The sequence below is a fragment of the Tasmannia lanceolata genome, unplaced genomic scaffold, assembly GCF_043159265.1.
Source record: "Tasmannia lanceolata isolate RefF3 unplaced genomic scaffold, GAP_Taslan_0.1 ptg000003l, whole genome shotgun sequence".
In the NCBI taxonomy this organism is placed as follows: Eukaryota; Viridiplantae; Streptophyta; class Magnoliopsida; order Canellales; family Winteraceae; genus Tasmannia; species Tasmannia lanceolata.
This window is the reverse complement of record NW_027518680.1, coordinates 3,120,528-3,139,702: the sequence shown is the minus strand read 5'-3', so window position 1 is coordinate 3,139,702 and position 19,175 is coordinate 3,120,528. Positions and strand designations below refer to the sequence as shown.

The 19,175-nt window shown below is 39.2% G+C and overlaps 1 protein-coding gene and 1 pseudogene across 1 annotated transcript; both read left to right on the top strand.

Annotated features, from left to right (window-relative positions):
• Window positions 1–3,236: 3,236 nt before the first annotated feature.
• LOC143860089 (LOB domain-containing protein 27-like) lies at window positions 3,237–6,262 on the top strand. Its single transcript, XM_077370605.1, has 2 exons — window positions 3,237–4,258; window positions 5,980–6,262. Exons 1-2 carry the CDS (start codon window positions 3,570–3,572, stop codon window positions 6,077–6,079), a joined length of 789 nt encoding a protein of 262 aa, XP_077226720.1. The 5' UTR covers window positions 3,237–3,569; the 3' UTR covers window positions 6,080–6,262.
• A 9,978-nt stretch (window positions 6,263–16,240) lies between these two features.
• LOC143860081 (LEAF RUST 10 DISEASE-RESISTANCE LOCUS RECEPTOR-LIKE PROTEIN KINASE-like 1.5 pseudogene) lies at window positions 16,241–18,296 on the top strand (annotated as a pseudogene).
• Window positions 18,297–19,175: the final 879 nt, after the last annotated feature.

Genomic DNA, 19,175 nt, shown 5'->3' with positions numbered 1-19,175 from the left:
CCCTCAACAAGGATTAGTTACTAGAAAATTTTATCATCACACACCCTCGAACATTGGAGTTCTTTTCAACGATAAAATCCTACTCTTCATCAAAATCATGGGTTGTTATTAGGTATATTGACTAATTCTTTTCTGAATTGTGGAAGTTTTGGTTTTCATTTCAAATGAAGAAAGCTGAGATTTTCTGTTGTTTTGTAAGTAGGACCTACTAGGACACTCCGATGGACGGTTCAATTTGAATTGGATCGTGACTGGGACACAAGAAATAGGATCCGAAGAACACTCCAAATCCGATCTGACCGATAAGGGATCTGAATGAATCGTGACAAAGAGATAGGTGGATCCGATCCGAAGTGAATCCGATGACCCCCACCCCCCAACACCACTAGGATTAATTAGTCACTATATCTAATCCGAAGTGGATTAGATATAATGACTAATTCTTTTTAGAATTGAGGAAGTTTTGGTTTTTCATTTCAAATGAAGAAAGCTGAGATTTTTTGTTGTTTTGTAAGTAGGACCTACTAGAACACTCCAATAGATGGTCCGATTTGAATTGGATTGTGGCTGGGACACAAGAAGTAGGATCCGAAAAAACGCTCCAAATCCGATCCGACCGATAAGGGATTTGAATGGATCGTGACAAAGGCGTAGGTGGATCGGATGACATCCCTACTCTACCCCCTTCACGCCACGCCACCCACTCTCTCTCTCTCTCTCTCTCTCTCTCTCTCTCAATCTTTTGTTTTTGATATTTTATGTTTCTTTTCCTTTTTCTGTGGTGTATGACGTGACCTCCATTATGGTTGTTGATTGCTTCTTAATTTAATTTATTAGCCATTCAAAAAATAATATTATCATTTTGTATGGACCCAGTTCCACGTGTAGAGTGATCAAGTTCATGAATATTGTTAGGAAGTCCATTAATATGCAACCATCCAAACTGTTGATTTTTGCAGGTCCCTATCTCGAAAATGGTACCTTTGTTCAGGCTCAGTCATAGATCCAATGGGTTGCCCTGTGATGACCCATCGGATCAAAGGTCCCGATCACCAAGTACCTATGCCACGTACCACGTGTGCATATGTACTGAGTCACGGTCCTTTTCATCAAAGAAAATACATATCCATTGACCTCAATGAGAAAAACTATTAGACATTAGGTGTGGGAGATTGAGAAAGAGAAGACAAATGGACATGCATGTTATTTTTTAATCGATCTGTCACTGTTTTTTAAATTGTCAAATTTGAATCAGAAAACATTTTCATGGAACCGTTGTGGTTATCAAAATATAGAAATTACTAATTTAAAGTACTAAACCAGTGCCCTTATTCTTTCAGATGTGACTTGAATGAGATGACATTGGTGGTCCTCCCTTAGTTTTATACTTAGTAAAAATGCACGTGTGATGCCCGTGCCATCCATTTAAAATTGTACATACCACATTATAGGTTAATCTAAATCGTCCATGTGATGGAGCATAACATCAATAGGTTGTGCCTGTAAAATCATTTACATAGGCTGATCCTAGCCCTCCAATCTATAGAGGTTTTCATGATTGTTGTTCCTCTTAAGGTGCCCAGAATTCGTCAATATTTTTACAGGTGTCATGCATTCGTAATATCAACAATCTGTGATTTGACCCGCACATAGTGAAAAAGGAAAAGTAATTTTTTTCTTCATCGTTAGGGGTGCAACTTGGGTGTCAACCTGACCCAGTTCGGGTTGGGTCGGGCCGAGCTGACCCGATTTGATATGATACCAATTGTTGAGCACCTCAACTCAAGCCGGTTTGTTTTGGATTTTGAGAACCAGTAGCGAGTCACCAATAATCTGTTTTTAACTCACAATCGATTCTCAAAATCCAAACCAAAGAGGGACTAATAATTAACAAAGGGAAATATTATCCGCACTACTATATTTTGATGATCACACTCCTCACTTTATTCAAGTACGGTATGGCCCGCACCATAGGATTATCCAAACCGTCCATTGTGGACTGTGGAGACTATTTCAATGTTGAAAAAGAAAAACACAAATATGCAGAACTTCTTGAGGTGGAACCCAAATTCGGATTTCGGGTGGGATCGGGTTGCCCGACAGCCCAACCAGACCCAACCCGATTTCCAATTGGGGTTGATTTTTCGCAACCCAACCCAACCCGATTCACCGTATTTTGATGATCGTACTCCTCACTCTATTAAAATTACGGTATGGCCCGTACCCTGTGTCGGTACCTTTCGTATGTAGATTATGATTTTACCCTGAAATAATTTCTCATAGAGATAGATGCAGTCTTGTGCGATGCACGGGTCGAAGAAAAATTAGTATTCTAAAAAACTATCTATAACCCTCTCTCTATCTACGGAATTGCAATTTTTTTTTTAAATTTTGTGTCTCTATTCATAGAAGTCCAATAGGCATTACTCTCCATAAATAGAGCGTGTATCTATCTATACACACAACTTTTATGTATCGTCTCTTTTAAGAGAGTGAAATATACATGCCAGTTCTGTGTATAGACCCTTAATTTTAGGCGATATTTCCATTCCTTGATTTTAGTCTTTGTTTTTCAAATCTAAAATAAGAAGCGTATTTTCCTATTTTAGGAGATTTAATCTGTGAAGAGATATTATTTTAATCAATCCTTGATTTTTGGCGATTTTTCCATTCTTTGATTTTAGGCGTTTTAAAGTCCGGGTGCCACATCCCTTTAACACGTTCTGAAGGTTACGTGTGATAGAGGAATACGTGTGAAACGGTGTGCTACATTCCCTTAATGCGTTATTAAATTTCGAAATGCAGTGGGGGTGACACGTGGCGCAGCCTCAGCTTCCCACATTCAGCTAATCATAGTTAATTAGAAAAATTAGTTTAATCAAAACTAGTAAAAAAAGTCAAGGGTTTTATAAATCACAGAGGGAACATTTGTGGTACAAACAATGTAGAAATTGAGCTTCCCCTCTCTTCTCACATTCGTTGCAGCTCAAAAGCTTCAAATTCAACATCCAGAGATTTTGGAGTCTTGGGACTGTAAGATAGACTTTTCAATTTCCTTCAAAATTTGGATAAATTTGAATGAGTCTGGTTTGTTGCTTATTGTTTCCAACGGATCCACACGTGTCCCCCTTAAACATTAGATGTATTGATATTCCACCCCTTAAACCTCGGATCTCCCCAAACCCCTTTACCTAAATTCGCTGCTTTTACTTTTTCCTCTTCATAGCCAAATCATCAGAGATCATAACAATGAATCCGTTTCGATTTGCAACGACCCCTTCCCCCTCTCCCTTCTTCTCACGTCTCTCCTTTCTCTCTTATTTCCCCACCACCCCTCATTCAATCCCAGCACACCCAACTTAGAAAAAAAAAAAAAAACCCGATTGCCAAACGCAAGCAAATCTTCTTTATTCAATCTCCACAGACCCAATTCAATTTATCCCTATTTGTTCATTCTCTCAATCAAAACCCAATTACCCAATTCAATCAATTCTTCTTTATTCAATCTCCACAAACCCAATTCATTTTAGCCCTTTTTGTTCATTCTCTCAAACTAGTACCCATAAAAAATGACAGTGAAGGGTGGCACGAGCCAAGCTTGTGCAGCGTGCAAATACCAGGGACGAAAGTGCGCCGTCGATTGCCCGCTCGCACCGTACTTCCCACCTGACCAGCCTAAGCAATTCCAAAATGTTCATCGATTGTTCGGCGTTAGTAACATTCTCAAAATCTTGAAACAATTGGATGCAAATCAGAGACGCAAAGCAATGCGATCCATTATTTGTCATGCCAACATTCGTGAGAAATATCCTGTTAATGGTTGTCTAGGCATTATTGTCGATCTCCAGCTCCAAATCCATCACACCCAACAAGAGCTCTATGCCGTAAATGCCCAACTTGCTAAGTGTAGACAACAACAAATCTCATCTCCTCATCATCCTTCATCTCAGTTGCAATTGGCAACTACTATCAGTAATAACAGTGCTTTTCCACTGTTCCAGAATCATGATCAGCAACAACCAACTGATGGAATTCCTATTTCCACCCACCAATCTTTTCCTAATGCTAACACCACCAATGGTAATGGTAATCTCAATACTGATAATTTGAATCCTTTATGGGTTCAAAACGCTCAGTCCCAATACGTTGTCGCAGCATCGCAGCCTCATGAATATGATGAGATCTCTCCCTTCTTCGACAACCTCACCATCGATGACAGACAGTCATTTATCGACTCCAAAGAGACTTATGAATCAAGGTACTTTTTTTGTATATTGCTCTGCTTGTTTCTAATGTGATAGGAAACTAATAATTACACCCTCTCACACCATGTTTTGATCATAGTTAGAAAACATATAACAAGAAAAAATGCAAAACCAAAAGATGGGATTAAAAAGTCTCTAGCACAAAAAACAGATAGAAATGTCATCATCGGTTTGTTAAAACATGGTACAAAACCATTTTTAAATACATTAAAAAAATATATATAAAATACTTTTAACTACACACCATCAAATTGTAAAACCCAAAATAATAACCCACGAGGCTTCAGTTCCTCGTCTACGGGTTTGTTTCCTAATGACGTGATTGATATCCTATTTTTTAGATAAGGAAATAAGTGATTAGTAGGTTAATGTAAGTGTGCAAGTAGAAGAAAGATTGATTATTATGAATTGAAAGCAATTTGAATAATGTGATAATTGATTCTTAAATAAAAAATATATTGTTTCCTTAAGATGAGAATAGACAGTGCATATGCAAATACAAGAAAATAAATAGATGGATTGAATATGGGTGAATTTGTTAAGTTTTGAATGTAAGTTACTGTTACTTTGAAGTTTTCAATGTATAAACTAATCAAAGTAGTGTATGATAATCAAATAAGTGATATCTCTTTGGATCACATTATATAAACTACTGGTTTAACAAATGCAATCGACTAATAATTGCCACTATGGGATCCTAGTAAAGTTATACATGTAGAGCAGATTTAGTGGATAGGGGGATGAAGTAAAGTTATATATGAAGTATATATTTCAGATAGTAGTAGCCGATGACAATTTGAATAAAATGATCAACCCGAATCTGACAAGACAAGATCAAGTTGATTAGCATCAAATCTGGATTGGAAGCAACTATGGAATATTGTCTATTAAGCAGTCTTATATGTATGCAAAATAAATCAACAGTAAATGGCGAAGAAAATATTTAATATATATTCAAGTAGTGGAGTCGAAACATGGGTTTTAGAAATAGATGACAAAAAGCAGAGGTTTGTAGTGTGGGGAATAGATTAGGTTAATGTGAACCTAAACATATAAAATATTTTAGTTAATTATCTACCAAATTGTGATCATGGAAATGGAATTTAAAAAGAACCTAACAATTTAACTCAAAAAATCGAACACTAATTGTTGCTAAAAAATCTGACATAAATTAAAATCTAAGTGTAAATTCAATCCAATTTGTTATATGAATAATATTTTTATCAGAAAATGAGGATTACTTAATGAGGAAAATCAAGCACAAATTATGCTATTAGGGGTTTGATAGCAGAAATTAAATAAGATGAATGAAAATCACAGTTAAGGCCCTCCCCTATTGTCGAACCTTGATCGGATGATGAACCGGTGTAGCAACATGTTGAAGCAGATTGAGGTGGGTTTTTGAGACCCTTTTTGAAGACTGTCATGGATGCGTTTGAGTGTTGCTGCCCCAATATGGTTGTGAGAAGCAAATATTTGAAGTGATGTAATGAAGTGCTTGTATGATATTTTTTTTGTTTGAAAGGTAGAGCTTGTATGATATTGTTGTTTCTTCCAGTTTTTATAGAGGAGCAAAGAGGGCAACGAAATACATTTGGGAGATTCTCCAGCTGATCATTTCCCAATTGGAATTCTCTTTTAGTTGTTTTCAAGTCACCAATCGATCAGACTCGATTCACTATTGATGATGTGTTTTTTGTTCCGATATGAGCAGCTCGGAGTCGTCTTTGAAGGATACTCAATCAATAGAGCATGTGTCGGAGAATGAATTGAAGAGTGTCGCTACATGCTTGACCCTCACCAGCGTCAATTGATGAGAAAGCTAGAGATAAGTACATAATGAGAAGAGGGCATTAAAATTTCTTTAAAATTATTCCTTTTAGCATCATTTTTTCCTATATTGACTTGATCTATTGAATTTCACAATTTTGAAAGATGGTGTATTTGATCATTCATTTCTTCCCAATAAATAATAAAGCTGGGTGATGTTTGAGCTCTCTCTCTCTCTCTCTCTCTCTCTCTCTCTCTCTCTCTCTCTCTCTCTCTCTCTCTCTCTCCTAATGTTAAACTCCCTATATTCGCTGGGCATTAAGAAGGAAGGAAGCCTTCAGAGGCGAAAGGCCATGGGGAGATACCGCCTGTGATCCATGGATCTCCTCCCTCTATTCCTCCTGTTCTCTCTAATCTCTTCTTCTTCTACTTCTATTTCTCCTCTTCTTCTAGTTCTAGTTCTCCTCTCCTCTCCTTCTCTTCTTCCCTATCTTCTTCCCTCTCTTCTCTTCTTCTTCTCTTTATTCCATTTCTTTTGTTTCTCTCTCCTGGTCCTACATCAGTTAGTAGAAGAGGTACCTCATAATGTTATAGATACTTTTGATTCCGAGGGGCAGCAAACTCAAACTCAGAAACCTGAATTAGTATTCCGATGCAGGATAATATGGTGATTAAGATGTGGAATGATTCAGTGCGTTTCAAAGTGCTCTCATTGTATGACGGGGATCTTGAAAACTTAGGCCGCATTGATATTCTTTTTCTTCTACGTCATGATGAGTGGAAGGTAAATAACAGTGATATGTTTAATGGCTTGGCAATGGTATTGGACTTACTGGTTTGCATAGTGTCAATTCTTGACTTGACAACTGTGTGTAAATGACAGTGATATTTGCTCTCTCCTTGTTGCTTTCAACCATTGAATTGTGATCTGGTGAATTTTTGCTCTTCACACAAGTAGATCATAAGCTAAATTTCAGCACTCTCTCTCACTCTCTCTCAATCTTTTGTTTTTGATATTTTATGTTTCTTTTCCTTTTTCTGTGGTGTATGACGTGACCTCCATTATGGTTGTTGATTGCTTCTTAATTTAATTTATTAGCCATTCAAAAAATAATATTATCATTTTGTATGGACCCAGTTCCACCTGTAGAGTGATCAAGTTCATGAATATTGTTAGTAAGTCCATTAATATGCAACCAACCAAACTGTTGATTTTTGCAGGTCCCTATCTCGAAAATGGTATCTTTGTTCAGGCTCAGTCATAGATCCAATGGGTTGCCCTGTGATGACCCATCGGATCAAAGGTCCCGATCACCAAGTACCTATGCCACGTGTGCATATGTACTGAGTCACGGTCCTTTTCATCAAAGAAAATACATATCCTCTTCCATTGACCTCAATGAGAAAAACTACTAGACATTAGGTGTGGGAGATTGAGAAAGAGAAGACAAATGGACATGCATGTTATTTTTTAATCGATCTGTCACTGTTTTTTAAATTGTCAAATTTGAATCAGAAAACATTTTCATGGAACCGTTGTGGTTATCAAAATATAGAAATTACTAATTTAAAGTACTAAACCAGTGCCCTTATTCTTTCAGATGTGACTTGAATGAGATGACATTGGTGGTCCTCCCTTAGTTTTATACTAGTAAAAATGCACGTGTGATGCCCGTGCTATCCATTTAAAATTGTACATACCACATCATAGGTTAATCTAAATCGTCCATGTGATGGAGCACAACATCAATAGGTTGTGCCCGTAAAATCATTTACATAGGCTGATCTTAGCCCTCCAATCTATAGAGGTTTCCATGATTGTTGTTCCTCTTAAGGTGCCCAGAATTCGTCAATACTTTTACAGGTGTCATGCATTCGTAATATCAACAATCTGTAATTTGACCCTCACATAGTGAATAAGAAAAAGTAATTTTTTTCGTCATCGTTAGGGGTGAAACTTGGGTGTCAACCTGACCCAGTTCGGGTTGGGTCGGCCGGGCTGACCCGATTTGATATGATACCAATTGTTGAGCACCTCAACTCAAGCCGGTTTGTTTTGGATTTTGAGAACAAATAGTGAGTCACCAATAATCTGTTTTTAACTCACAATCGGTTCTCAAAATCCAAACCAAACAGGGACTAATAATTAACAAAGGGAAATATTATCCGCACTACTATATTTTGATGATCACACTCCTCACTTTATTCAAGTACAGTATGGCCGGCACCATAAGATTATCCAAACCGTCCATTGTGGACTGTGGAGACTATTTCAATGTTGAAAAAGAAAAACACAAATATACAGAACTTCTTCAGATGGAACCCAAATTCGGATTTCGGGTGGGGTCGGGTTGCCCGACAGCCCAACCAGACCCAACCCGATTTCCAATTGGGGTTGATTTTTCGCAACCCAACCCAACCCGATTCACCGTATTTTGATGATCGCACTCCTCACTCTATTAAAATGTACGGTATGGCCCGTACCCTGTGTCGGTACCTTTCGTATGTAGATTATGATTTTACCCTGAAATAATTTCTCATAGAGATAGATGTTAGATATCAGCAAAGGGGTTAATGGTAAAAGAGTAATGCTGACGTGTAAATCCTAGATAAAAAGAAAAGAAATTTCTTTTGGATGGGCCACTTCCTACATAGGTTGTGCCCCAAAAATAATTTTCATCGGTTGATCCGAACCATTCGATCTATAGAGGGTTATAGGTTGATCTTAACACTGTCCATGTGATGGAACACAACATCAATCGGTTGTGCCCGTAAAACCATTTTCATAGGTTGATCCTAGCCCTCCAATTGATATAGGCTGATCGTAGCCCTCCAATCAATAGAGGTTTCCATAATTGTTGTTCCTCTTCAGGTGCCTGGAATCTATCAATATTTTGCAAGCGTCCTGCATGAGTAATATAAATTAGTTCTTTTGCCATTGTCATATGTCTTTGACTCTTCTTTGTAGTTTTTTGCCGTAATTATCATAGACAGGTAACCTGTGTCGGTACTTTTCGTATGTAGATTACAATTTTACCCTCAAATAATTTCTCATAGAGGCAAATGTTAGATATCAGCAAAGGGCTTAATGGTAAAAGAGTATTGGCGATGTGCATGGAAAAGGTGGGACACAAGGGGAAATAACGGCAAATGAGTGGAATTATGGCAGTGGGACACAAGCGGAAATAACGGCAAAGGGTGGAACACATTAACCCATCATTTTGCCTTTATATATAGTAGTTAGATTAGATTAGATAGATTGTTACCCTCTCTTTATTTAAGCTACTCTCATTGACTGTTGATTGGATTTGGAATTTTAACAGCTGAAGAGAAAAGTATATGGTAAAGCTAGGAGTGAGGCAGTATCAAAAAAGGGAGTGGAAAATCATCTCCCTTATTTAGAACTTACTTGGTCTATAAAACCCCAAAGTACCATAGTCAGAAACTGGTCATTGGCATAAATGAGAGAATCAGATCTCATTATCTCAATGTTTTATTGGTAGAATTGTAATAACTGTTCTCTTATTATGGCATCTTGAAAAGGAGGGCTCCACCTCCCCACAAAGCAATCCATGATTGCCATGTAGACCTGGCAAACGGGTGGGTCGGGCCGGGTCAACCCGCGGGTGATGCGGGTGCGGGTCCACGGGTCGGGTGAGAAAATGACCCGCATTTTGGCGGGTCAAAATTTACGTGACCCGCGCGGCCCGCGGGTGGGCCGGGTCACCGCAAATATGGGATTGTAATAATTATTTTGATTTGACGGCCTCTATTTTTCCCGTAATTGTCATAACCTCCGGATTTGTGATTTGGTATTTTTTTTCGTAATTTAAAAATTTTATAACCCTTTCTAGGTAATTTTTCATTCAAAACTTTATAGGGAAAATGACCAAATGAAAGGACTTTCTACTGACTATGACATATGAAGAGGGGAGACTTGGAAATAACCAATCTATAGTGATGGTGACTGGTTTGCAAGGGTTTAGGACAAAAATACCCTCATTTTTAAAATATCGTCACCTCTCCCTCTCTCTCTCATGGGATGATCCCAACCATCAATTAGAGGGTCACAATTCCTCTCTCTTTCTCTCTCATGGGATGATCCCAACAGTCCATTAGAGGGCTCTCTCTCTCTCTCTCTCTCTCTCTCTCTCTCTCTCTCTCTCTCTCTCTCTCTCTCTCTCTCGTGGGATGATCCCAACCGTCCATTAGAGGGCCCCAATGCCCCCCTCTCTATCATGGGATGATCCCAACCGTCCATTAAAGGGCCCCAATGCCCCCCTCTCTCTCATGGGATGATCCAACCGTCCATTAAAGGACCACAATGCCCCCCTCTCTCTCATGGGATGATCCCAACCGTCTATTAGAGGGCCACAATTCCTCTCTCTTTCTCTCTCATGGGATGATCCCAACAGTCCATTAGAGGGCCACAATGCCCTCTCTCTCTCTCTCTCTGTCTCTGTCTCTCTCTCTCTCGTGGGATGATCCCAACCATCCATTAGAGGGCCCCAATGCCCCCCTCTCTCTCATGGGATGATCCCAACCGTCCATTAAAGGGCCACAATGCCCCCCTCTCTCTCATGGGATGATCCCAACCGTCTATTAGAGGGTCACAATGCCCCTCTCTCTCTCATGGGATGATCCCAACCGTCCATTAGAGGGCCACAATGCCCTTTTCTCTCATGGGATGATCCCAACCGTCCATTAGAGGGTCACAATGCCCCTCAGGTTCGTGCACCTCTCTCCGGTATCCTCTTATTCTGAGTGAACCTCCTCTCACAGGTTGGTAGTCTCTCCCTTTCAGTTGTTTAAACCCTTAATTTTTTTAGAAATCTATGGTTTAAAGTAGGGGTGGACATGGTTCGGTTCGGTTTTGGGCTAAACCCAGAACCGAACCATATATAATCGGTTCCCTGAAATTGGAACCAGAACCGAACCATATATATATGGAACCGAACCGAACCAGAACCATATATAATCGGTTCGGTTCGGTTCGGTTCGGTTCGGTTCTGAGTTTACCCAACCTTCACCAATGGCCTTGTTTATTAGGCCATGTCCACCCCTAATTTCTAACAATTCATCCATACAACCTGATTGTGGATATTACTCTGTTTTTGCAGCTGTCTGTCTGTAGGCATTGATTGGATGTTTGGGATCATTCGGTGAGACTAACTTTCTGATCATGTCATGTTCACAACAGGGTCTACCAAATAAAGGGTTCAGATCACACTATCTGACATGGGTGGGCGTATATCAGGCCTCTCATGCACTTTTTTATTGTACCATTTTCCATTTTTCTGGCAGTCCAGAGTGTTTATAACTTTATATAGATAGTGGGGTGATTTTATCAAATTGGCGGGGGGTGATTTTAAGAACTTAAGGTGAGGGTCGGTTCTCGGTTCGGTTTTCGGTTCCGGAATCCGAAACCCAGAACCGAACCGAATCTGAACCGGTTCCCGGATTTCGGAACCGGAACCGAACCATATACATATAGAACCGAACCGAACCGAACCATATGTGCCGGTTCGGTTCGGTTCCTCGGTTCGAACCGGAACCATGTTCACCCCTAGTTTAAAGCCTTAAAGTTTGGTTTAAACCCCTAATTTTCCCCAAATTTTTCACAGATTATTGGTTTAAACCTCCAAGTTTGGTTTAGAAATTTAGTTTAGAAAACCCTATATTTTCCCAAATTAGTTGAGAAAACCGTATATTTTGGAAAATCAGTTTAGAAAACTCTATAATTTTCCCAAATCAGTTTAGACTCAAACCAATAAGTTAGGGTTAGTACTCTCTCTCTCTCTTTCAGTTTGGAAAATCAGCAACTAAAACCCTAATTTTTTTTAGAAATCTATGGTTTAAAGCCTTAAAGTTTGGTTATGTTTTTTAGAAATATATGGTTTAAAGTCGTAAAGTTTTGTTTGAACCCCTAATTTCTTAGAATTGTATGGTTTAGAGCCCTAAAGTTTGGTTTAAACCCCTAATTGCTTCCAATTTTTTCACAATTTTTTTTCGACCCACAATTACGGGCAACTTCTTCCCGCCGATGTATTCAAATGATACCGCATCCTTTACAAAGCCGTCGACGTGTAAGATAAAAGAAGCTCTTCGTTCTACCGTTCTTCTGTTTACACAAAATTAAACCATTGTCAAAATAACCAATTGAAAAAAAATCATTCCAATTAACAAGTAAAGCAGCCATTTTAGAATTATACACAACTTCAACCACTACTAAATCTCCATAAAACAACATAAACCACTACTAAGACAATTCGGGCCACTTTTAAACACTCTAGACCACTACTAAGTCATGACAAGGAAATATGAACCACTGCTTACCCTATATAAACCACTTATAAATTCTATAAACCACTGTTAAGCCAATATAAACCACTTATAAACACTCTAAATCATTGGTAATCCTAAATAAATAATTTATAAACACTCTAAGACCACTGGTAAGTCTATATAAACCACTTATAAACACTCTAAACCACTGATAGGGTTATATAAACCACTTATAAACACTATAAACCACTGATAAGCCACTCTAAAACCACTGGTAAGTCTATATAAACCACTTCTTACCCTGTATAAACCATGTATAAACACTCTAAACCACTGATAAGCCCACATAAACCACTTATAAACAGTCTAAACCACTGATAGGCTTATATAAACCACTGTTTACCCTATATAAACCAGTTGTAAAAACTCTAAACCACTGATAAACCTATATAAACCACTTACAAACATTATAAACTACTTCTTACCTTGTATAAACCATGTATAAATACTCTAAACCACTGATAAACCTACATAAACCACTTATAAACAGTCTAAACCACTGATAGGCTTATATAAGCCACTGTTTACCCTATATAAACCAGTTGTAAACACTCTAAACCACTGATAAGCTTATATAAACCACTTATAAACAGTATAAACTACTTCTTACCCTGTATAAACCAATGATAAACACTCTAAACCACTGATAAGCCTACATAAACCACTTATAAACACCCTAAATCACTGATAGCCTTATATAAACCACTGTTTACCCTATATAAACCAGTTGTAAACACTCTAAACCACTTATAAACACTATAAACTACTGCTCACCCTGTTTAAATCATTTATAAATCCTTATAAACCAATTATAAACACTCTAAACCACTGGTAAGCCTTAATAAACCACTAATTACGATTATAAACCACTACGGAGGATTCTTAACCAAAGAAGCTACATAAACCACTTATAAACACCCACTTCAGTACCGGTTTATGGTAGTGAAATACTGGTTAAACTTAAGAAATTAGTGGTTTACAGAAAAATAACAATGATTATAAAGTGTTTAAAGTAATTTAAATAAGATTAAATAGTGATTGAAGGCTTTCTGCAATGGAAGACAGTAGTTTAACATGGAAAACTTTCATTCAAGTTTATAAACATGCCTTATAATGGAAAGAGAGAGGAGAGGGGTAAAAATACACACCTTTCCATTAAATGGAAGCTTTCTGCAATGGAATGGTGGTTTCTAGTGAAGATTTTTAAGATTTCCAAATCCAATAGCGTTTTTTTCCAATATTTGTTAAAAATGGAGGCGTTGTGCAATGCAATGAAGGGTTAGGAAGGCTTTCACATCTAAAAATGAGGTTTTCAGCAATAGAATGGAGCTTTTGGCATCTAACAATGGAGGTTTTTGGGTTTCAAAAATGGAGGTTTTTGGGTTTTTCATACGTACGTTTTTTGGTAGGTGGGAGGAAGAAGAAGAAGAGGGAAAAAGGTGGGTTTTGGGATTTGTTTTTCTCTAAATGTAATCATTTCAAAAAGGTGATTTGATAGGAGGAGAGAGAGAGAGAGAGTCAAGGGCATTTTAGTCATATGCACTCTTAATTGGTGATTTAGAAAATACCCCTCTTGAAATGTCATAGTCAATAGAAACTCCTTCTATTTGGTCATTTTCCCAACTTTATAATTTAGCTAATTTACTTTTTGTGGTGTAATGATTACTTAACATTTTAGCAACATTTGGATGCGCGCATTTTGCATACACAAAGGCCACTTGCCGAGAAATTGCCAAAGGAGAAGCTTGATAGCAAATTCTAATAAAATAAAAACCACATTTAAATGTTATCAACACTACTGGGCACTCTCACTTTATGTATGGCCCACACCATAGGATGATCCAAACCGTCCATTAGTTGGGCCATAGCCTAAATAGGTTATGCTCCAAAAATCATTTCCATAGGATGATCCTATCCCTCCAATCTGAATGTTAGAGGGTTGATCCTAACCCTCTATAGATCGGAGGGTTAGAATCAACCGATGGAAACAATTTTGGGGCATAACCTATTTAGGGTATGGCCCATCTAATGGATGGTTTGGAACTTTGGATAATCCTACGGTGCAGGACATACCGTACTTTTTATAAAGTGAGGAGTTACTCATAAAAAACAAACAGCAGTGATGATAACATTCTCAAAAAGATTAAAAAATACTGTAAAAATGCGGGTGCCCGCGGGTTGACCCGACCCGACCCGTGTTTTTGCGGGTTGGGTCACCCGTGGGTTGGTTTTTGACGGGTCACGGAAACTTAGACCCGTGCTCGCAAATTTGCGGGTGGGCCGGGTCGACCCGCGGGCACGGGTCACTTTTGCCAGGTCTATTGCCATGCCAAACAAAGGGAACTATAACTCCAATTTATTATGGGGCCATTTTGATATAGGGAAATACTATGGAGATTTTTTTCTATGAAAAAATATTTTATAAAAAATAAATTCAAGGATTTATTAGGGTTGTAGTTTTCCTAGAAAATATGTAAATTTTCATAAAAAATAGTTAAACAAGGCCATGTGTGGCAACCATGACGCGATTTTCTCACAAACAAGGAAACATTTTCATGAAAAATGAGTTAAACAAAGCCATATCCGGCAACCATGAAATTATTTTCTATGGAATCTTATTTTGCATAGAGGTGGGAGAGGGGTAGGGAGGCTTTTTTTTTTTTTTTTTTTGATTGGCAAGCTAGACCATTCATTTTCCGGGCTTAGACGGTGCCTTAATATTTTCTCCTCAATAAAAGCCCTTTGCTGTACAATTTCAGTCACCATACACTCTGTCATGGAGATTGGGATATGGGTCGGATGAACAACTACCTATCCTTCTTGTTCTTCTCAAAATAGGCCAAGTAGACTGAGAGGGTGGAAAAATAGTGAGCAGGGGGTGAAAATATCAAATCACTGTGTCGCTGCTGACCATTAATTCAACAGCTATCTTTCTTTTCTCGTCCTTTCAATGTTTGTGTACAAAAGAGACTTTCCTAAGTCATATAATTGTATGGTCGGCCAAAGTAGATGATAAGTAGGTAAAGGGGCTCGTGACTTGAATGAGAAACAGTGAAAGGCATTGACATCTACCTTAATTGTTCGTACTATCATTTCCTGATTTCTCTTTGGCTCTGTTCACTTACGTTTCCGGAAAAGCAAATCCCTTGAAAACAACCTCTTTTTTCCTTGGCAAGATAGAATTCTGGTGTTCACTTGCTTTCCTGAGAAAGTAACAAGCCTTTGTGAAAAATGTCAAATAATGACATGAAAATTACCAAAAATGATGTGGAAATGTCTCTTTCTCCACAAGTGTGGGAAACCAAATCCCACTATTTTGGTCGGATTTACTTTCCCGGAAAAACTAGCGAAAAAAGATGGGCAAGTAGTTTCTCGAGAAACCTTTTCCTACACAGTTTTTCTGGATTTCTTTCCTAATGCCACGTCAGATTCCCGGAAAACCTTTTCTTTTCCTTACCCCGAAAAACAAGTGAACAGAGCCTTTATGTATTCGCTTTTCATTTGCTACTATTATTACTCTGGAAGTTGATAAAGCCACCCCCATTTTCAAAACCCCATAATATGAGGGCATTATCTGGTAGCTTTTTCAAGGTGAGGAAGACAAATACAAGGGGTGTAGCAGCAAATAACAGGGACTGCCATGTTGTCTCCCATATTCCAATGATCCAAAAACTAATATATTTTCCCACTAGAAGAAGAAAAAGAGAGTTACTGCAATGTAAATTCTAATGGGTCAATTCAATCTCTATCTTCAAGTAATAAAGCAATCAAAAAGCAATAAGGTTTCGAAATTCTACAATCCAGTCGGTCTGCAAAACTTGTCGTCACGCCTACCCTTCACGTGAACTTATAAAACCATGAAAACAACAACACAAATCCAAGTAATGAGAAGATAGATCTCTCTCTCTCTCTCTTTGATTTTAATGTCCACAAACAGAGTCCTCTATTATCTTCCTCCTCCTCCATGCCTCCTCTCATTTTCTTCTTCTTTTTCTTCTTTCAATCCAAAGCTAGTCCTCCTCTTCTCTGTCCTGCTTTTCTTTCAAAACCCACTTTTCCATTCTCTACTTCTCGAGATTGCACCCACTCTTGCTTTCAGATCAACTGCTCTACATCACCCCACTCCCTCATCTTCATCAAAAACCTCTCTTTCTTCCTCCTTCACCAACAACCCAATTCCCTCACCCTCTCTCCCTCTTCCATCACCCACAAAAACATATCCCAAAAACACCCCCCAATCGATCTTTCCCAAACCCCATTTCATTTCTCCTCCGCGACTTGCTCCAACCTCTCCCTCCTCTGTAATCTCACCAATCCCCAAAACCCCCATTTACAAGGCTGCCCAATTCCCCCAAATTCAAACCCGGTACAAACTCGCTGTAACTCGGTAGACTCAGTGACAGAGTTTCTCCGATCCGGAATCCAAGTAGAATGGGATCAAACCCACGAACCCTACTTCTCCAACTGCAAAAAATGCGAAACGGATCGAAACTCGGTTTGCGGACTCAACGATTCGGACCCAAATCACCCATTCCTCTGTTTCCGCTCCCATAAACCCGACAGAATCGCTCTCTTTATTACCCTTCTTGCCATCGCCTCTCTCCTTATCGCTGGAGCTTCATCCTTCGCCATGTTCCGTTACAAAAAACTCAAGTCAAAGTCAAACCCAACAGATGAAAACTCAAACGATCCAACGGCTATTTTTCTCCACCGTTACCGATCAACTCATCTCCTCCCTCCAGTCTTCACCTACGAAGAGCTCGAATCGTCCACAAACCGATTCGACTCAAAGCGAAAAATCGGCGATGGAGGGTTCGGATCGGTCTACCTCGGTCAACTCCACGACGGACGAATCGTAGCCGTTAAAAAACTCCACTGCCGCCACGTGGCAGCGGCGACAACCACAAAATCATTTTGTAATGAGATCTTAATCCTCTCCTCAATCCAACACCAAAATCTCGTTAAACTACACGGCTACTGTTCCGATCAACGCGGCCTTCTCCTCGTCTACGATTATTTCACTAACGGAACTCTCGGCGATCATCTACACGGCTCAAAAAGCTTATACAAAAAATGTTCGCTGGCGTGGCAAATCCGAGTCGAGATGGCATTACAAATCGCTCTAGCAATTGAGTATTTACATTTTTCAGTGAGTCCGGCCGTGGTACACCGTGACATAACAACTTCCAATATTTTTGTAGAGAAAGATATGAAAATCAAAGTGGGTGATTTCGGACTGTCCAGATTATTGGTTTTTTCGGACTCTTCTCCCTCTTGTGTGTGGACCGGGCCACAGGGGACTCCGGGTTATTTGGATCCGGATTACCATAAATCGTTTAGACTGACTGAGAAGAGTGATGTGTATAGTTTTGGGGTGGTGTTGTTTGAGTTGATATCGGGTATGAAGGCTGTGGATTTGAGTAGGGATAAGAGGGAGGTGGGGTTGGTGGATCTTGTGGTGGGGAGGATCCAACTCGGAGCCTTGCACCAGGTGCTCGACCCGGTTTTGGTTTTGGAAGGTGAGGTGATGGGGACTGTTGACTCGGTGGCTGAGTTGGGGTTTAGGTGTGTGGCTGTGGATAAAGACGACCGGCCTGATGCTAAGGAGGTCGTGGCTGAGCTTAAGCGGATTCGGAGTCGGACCCGTGGGACTCGGTCTTTGAGTTCCACTTCCGATACAGGTAAGACCCAATTGACTCACATCCGAGTCTAACTCAGTCTCGGACTCGGCTTTTCTTTGGTTGGGTGGTGAGATATATATGTTGGTGCGGTGTATGCGAGCGTAAATCGGGAGCTAGATATACACCATACTTTGGTGTATGCGCGAGTATTTTTGAGTTTTTTTTTTTTTTTATGTACATCTTTCTAGATTTGATGAGTTTGATTAATCTACAAAATGATATATTACGAAGGCCCTATCTATACTGTACATGAGAAATTATGGCAGAGCTCGATTATTCCGGGTGGTTACTTAAATGCTGCTGATATCCGCACCACCAAATTTTGATGAGGGCACTACGTACCTCGTTTGGATGTTGACAGCGCTGCGCCTTAGTATTGTGTAACATCTGTATAGAAGCTAGTTCGAAATTGTAAAACAAAGTCAGCAGTGCCATTATCAAATTATGGTAGTGCGCTTATCAGTCCCATATAAAAACATTATAAATGTAAACTTCTATTTACTTCTATTTAACTATTAAATACCTTGAAATGTACAGACAAGTGTAGATAAGTTATCTACACACTAGCTTAAAATATAGTGGAGGGCATATTGTTTGGGTGATCCAAACCATTCATTTGATTAGCCCTCATATAGATAGGGTGTCCACAAAAAAATCAGCTTTATAGGATCATCCCAACCCTACAATTGGTGGAGGTAAAATAGACGTGTATAAACCTTAACAAATCTGTCCATTTTTTGCCTCCACGGTTTGAAGGGTTAGGATGATCCTATGGAGCTGATTTTTTGTGGACACCCTATCTATGTGAGGGCCAATCAAATGAATGGTTTGGATCATCCAAACAGTGTGGGCCCCCACTGTATTTTAAGCTATTGTGTAGATAACTTATTTACGCTTGTGTGTAGAAACCATTCATTTGATTGGCCCTCACATAGATAGGGTGTGGCTAACTTAGCTACACCGACGCCTTAAAATACAGTGGGCCCCACATTGTTTCGGTGATGAAAACCATTCATTTGATGGGCCCTCACATAGATAGGGTGTGCCCAAAAAATAAGCTCCATAGGATCATCTCAACCCTACGATTTGTGGAGGCAAAAATGGACGTGTAAAA